Here is a 4561-nt window from a genome sequence, read left to right as displayed (position 1 = left end):
CACAGCAGTCAACCTCTACTCTGGACAGCCTTGCAGGCAGCTGAACTTGAAAGACATGTGTGGAAGAAGAAGATGCATACACACCAGTTGCCTTAGTTACTACTTTTCTATTGCTGTGACAAAGCACCATGACCAAGGCAACTTATGAAAGAAAGCATTTAATTGAGGGCTTATAGTTCCAGATGGCCCATGATCATCATAGCAGGGACCAGGGAAGCAAACAGATAGGCATGACGTTGGAGCAGTAGCTGAGACCTTACTTCTGATCCACAAGTATGAGGCCAAAAGAGAGCTAACTGAGCATGTCATGAGCTTTTGAAACCTCAAAGCCCACATCCAGTGGCTCACCTCCTCCATCAAGTCCACACCACCTACCTATTCTTTCCCCAATGGTTCCATCAAACATTTGGACCTATGAGGGTCATTTTTACACAAACCACCTCACCAGTGTTCTGGATGTTGGTCCGCTAAAGTCAATTCTTTTTCAATTCTCCATACTTTCGCCCCCAGTTGCCTAATCTTCATGTGTTCAGTTCAAGAATCACTCTCCCAATGTGCTTCATCCTCCAAACACTGCCTACCTAGTCCAATGTAAAATGCCATCTCTGTTTTTTCCAGGGAGACTCTCCCTGAGACACAAAAAGAAGTTTTGAATACAATGTAGGATTTGGGCTTAAAAGTGTAGAGACCTAGGTTCTATTCCAGAAATAAGCTGAGTACTTAAACAAAACAAGTTATTTAGTATCTCTAATCTGCAAATGATTGATCTTTAAAATTGATGATGGTAAATAATTCAAATAATATTGAGGGAATTAAAATAGATAATAAATATAAAGTGCCACATTTAATGCTCGACACACTGAGCTCTCACTGAAAGCAATGGTGATGATGATGATGTCAATGAGGATATTAATTACAGTGACAATGATAATGATGATAACAACTATGACTTTAAGAAACTGTGAGGTCAAAACTAACTTGCCCAAGGTAATTTTCTTTCTTCATTGACAACCATTCAGCTTCCTGAAATATACACGACTGTATGTTTATTTTAATCTCCTGCCTCTAAGAATTTGAAAAAAAAATTCTTTGATTTGTACCCAAGAAACATCAGGAAAGGGTCACCAGGTTCATTACTTGTGGATTTATTGCCACTTAAACTGAAACATTCTTAGCAAGGTAAACATTACGCCCATCCTAGAATGTGCTCTCTAAATTATATAACAATTGCTACTTTTTTTTCGTAGAAGGAGCATAGCAGTTCTAGAATATTCTAGACACCAGAAATTAACTATGGTTAAAAACAACTTTTAAGCAGCAGGTGTGGAGATTTATCTACTTTATGGATCTTCTGAATCATTTTTCAATTCCTCAAATCCGGGCTACTTACTGAGTAGTCAATGCTCTGAGGGACCAAGAAAATCCTTCTGCCTCTGCCATAGCTTCTTCATGGCAGCAATCACTTCTTTATTTCTCAGGGTATAAATGGCAGGATTCAGCATGGGGGTGACCATTGTGTATAGCACAGAAACTGCCTTGTCCATGGGGAATGTCCTAAAAGGCCTTGCATAGATGTAGATACAAGGAACAAAAATTATAGTCACCACAACAATGTGAGAGGCACAAGTAGACAGGGCCTTGCTGCGACCCTCCCTCGAGTGACTTCGGAGCATCACGAGCAGGGCTGTATAGGAGCCCAGCAGCACCAGAAAACACATGAGAGTGACCAAACCATTGTTGGACACCATCAGAAGCTCTAAAACAAAGGTGTCTGTGCAGGCCAATTTGATTAGCTGTGGCACATCACAGTAAAAGTTGTCTAGCTTGTCAGGACCACAAAATGGCAGATGGATAGTCAGTCCAATTTGTACAATGGAGTGGATAAATCCCCCGACCCACGAGGCTGCCATGAAGAGCCCGCAGACTGTCTGGTTCATAATTAGTGTGTAGCGTAGGGGCTGGGAAATGGCGATGTAACGGTCATATGCCATGACAGTCAGCAGGAATATCTTGATGCCTCCAATGAAGTGGAAAAAGAACAGCTGCGTCAGGCAGGCTCCAAAGGAAATAGTGGGGCTGTGTGAGAGCAAGTCAACCAGCATCCTGGGGGCCGTGATGGAAGAATAGCAGAAGTCCAAGAATGAAAGGTTGCCTAAGAGAAAATACATAGTGGTGTGCAAGCGTGGGTCGGAGGTCACTATGGCCACAATAAGAAGATTGCCAGTGACAGTCAAAAGATACACTGCTGAGAAGACAGTGAAGAACAGGAACCGAAGCTCCCATACCTGAGAGAGCCCCAGGAGGACGAATGCTGCCACCTGGGAATGGTTTGCTGGGTTCATCTGCCTGGTATGACCTCACAAATGAGCCTGTCAAGGAAAATGGACATATTCCTTAAAGGAGGTACACATTTCTCTAAAATAATTCTCTCTGTCCCTTCTGGGACAAATGTCTACTATTTCATTTAGTATAAGAATAGTATAAATGTAGATTCAGGAAATAAAAATATTTTCCACAAATCATGATGACTTCAGTTCAGTCCTCAAAACCCACATAGTGGGGGTTGAGGGGACTACTGCAAGTTGTCTTCTGATCCCCACACATGCAGCTACGTGTGCACCCACACTCATAGGCAAACACCCTAACACACAGTCAGTCAACACACACAAACGTCAATATATGTTCACATTTTAAAACATAGTATTATAATTGGTTCAATAGAGCACCAAGCACATGATCATTATACATTGCTGTTCAGACTTCAAGGAACTAAAAATCAGTCCACACTGGCAATATTCCTGGCTTTGTAGAACCAAAAATAATATGGCTTTGATTTAGAAGGCCTGATGAATCCCCACATGCCAAACAATGCCCATGGGATGACACACTTATCATTTGTATGCTCAAACAACAAAAACCTAAAGTTGACATTGCACACAGGAATAAACATCTGGTTGCCTTCTACGTATTTATTTTTTGATTAAACATCTGATCATAGAAAAGCGTAATAGGAAAACATCTCCTGACTTGAGTGTTGCTCTTTAAATGTGATTTTTTTCTTTTCGATTTTTATAATAAATTTATTTTTTTATTTATTTTACATCACGGCCACCACTTCCCCTCCTTCCCTTCCTAGTAGCCCTTCTCCCCATTCTCCCTCTGTTCCCACCCCCAATCCACTCCTCCTTTTCTGTTTAGGAAAGGGCAGGTCTCCTATGAGTTTTAACAAGATATAGCTATCAAGGTACAGTAAGACTAAGCACCTCCCCATGTATTAAGGCTGGGCAAGGTGACCCAGTATGAAGAGTAGGGTCCCAAACACCAGTAAAAGAGTTAGAGATAGGCCCTGCTCCCACTGTTAGGAGTCCCTCAAGAAGACCAAGCTACACAATTGTAACATTTCAGAGAACCTAGGTGAGTCCCATGCAGGCTCACTGGTCGTCTGTTTTTAATTATTTAAAAATATATAAGCCTTCTTTCTTGTCTTAAAGATCATGTCACTTGGGGTTGAAGAGGACTAAAGGGCAGCTGAATATAAGAATAAAGAAATAATCCATAACTGAAACATTTTGCCAGCATTCTTTGTGCCATTTAATACATCCATCCACCTTTTTCTTTGGAAAACACAGTATTTCATTTGAATGAGTTTATTATATAAAACATTCCACAGACTGTGTGGGATGGCTTGGCGCTTAAGAGTGTTTGTTGCTCATGCAGAGGATCAAAGTTTGATTCCTAGCACCAATATGACTGCTTACAACCTTCTTTAACTTCGATTCCAGGGAATTAGATGCCCTCTCCTGACTCCCCCCCCCCTCCAAGAGCCAGGAAATCCCCAGGTGCATAAGCACACAGGCAGACAAAACATTAATGTGCATAGAATAAAATAAACAAACCTTAACATTTATTTTAAGTTCTACAAAGTCACAAAATTTAGAGGAAAATGAATATTGGATCCTAAAAAGAGAAAATATTTTTATTTTGTTATTGTATATGTAAGGATTCTGTCCTTAATTAAGTCACCAGCCTGCGATGGTGTCCCAGCCTAAAAAGCGGGTGGGCCCTCTGTGCCCACCCCCCTTCTCTTTCTACTCTCTTTCCTTCCTTCTGTTCTCTCTCTCTCTCTCTCTCTCTCTCTCTCTCTCTCTCTCTCTCTCTCCCTCTCTCTCTCTCTCTCTCTCTCTCTCTCTCTCTCTCTCTCTCTCTCTCGCTCTTTCTCTCTCTCTCCCTCTCCCCCCTGCAAATAAAGCTCTAAAAAGGTAACCATGGCTTGTGATTCTTCCGACCAGCACTCTCCTCCGTTGGCATGGCCACTGCGGGCGCTTAACCAACAGTATAAAAATTAGAAAACCATAAAAAGAAGAATTTCAATATGAAGGCATTTTTGCTAATATCATTCATTTCATCTGCATTATTAGGTTAGTGTGTGTGCAGAGTCCAGCTCCAACACCTTTCCTCAGATATCTTCTATTTTATCATGAACCCCTGACAGTCAGCTGTAGGTTGTTTAATAAACTCATGAAACTTAATGCAAAAAATAAAATAAAGTGGAAGGATGCTA

General features: G+C 41.2%; 1 protein-coding gene across 1 annotated transcript; it reads right to left on the bottom strand.

The window, feature by feature from the left end:
* Positions 1-1397: 1397 nt before the first annotated feature.
* LOC114691277 (olfactory receptor 4D5) lies at positions 1398-2342 on the bottom strand. Its single transcript, XM_028866540.1, has one exon. The coding sequence runs from the start codon at positions 2340-2342 to the stop codon at positions 1398-1400; it is 945 nt and encodes a 314-aa protein (XP_028722373.1).
* Between the last annotated feature and the right edge of the window lie 2219 nt (positions 2343-4561).

Source organism: Peromyscus leucopus, chromosome 7 (genome assembly GCF_004664715.2).
Source record: "Peromyscus leucopus breed LL Stock chromosome 7, UCI_PerLeu_2.1, whole genome shotgun sequence".
Taxonomy (NCBI): Eukaryota; Metazoa; Chordata; class Mammalia; order Rodentia; family Cricetidae; genus Peromyscus; species Peromyscus leucopus.
The sequence above is the reverse complement of the archived record's forward strand: the minus strand, read 5'-3'. Positions and strand labels throughout refer to the sequence as shown.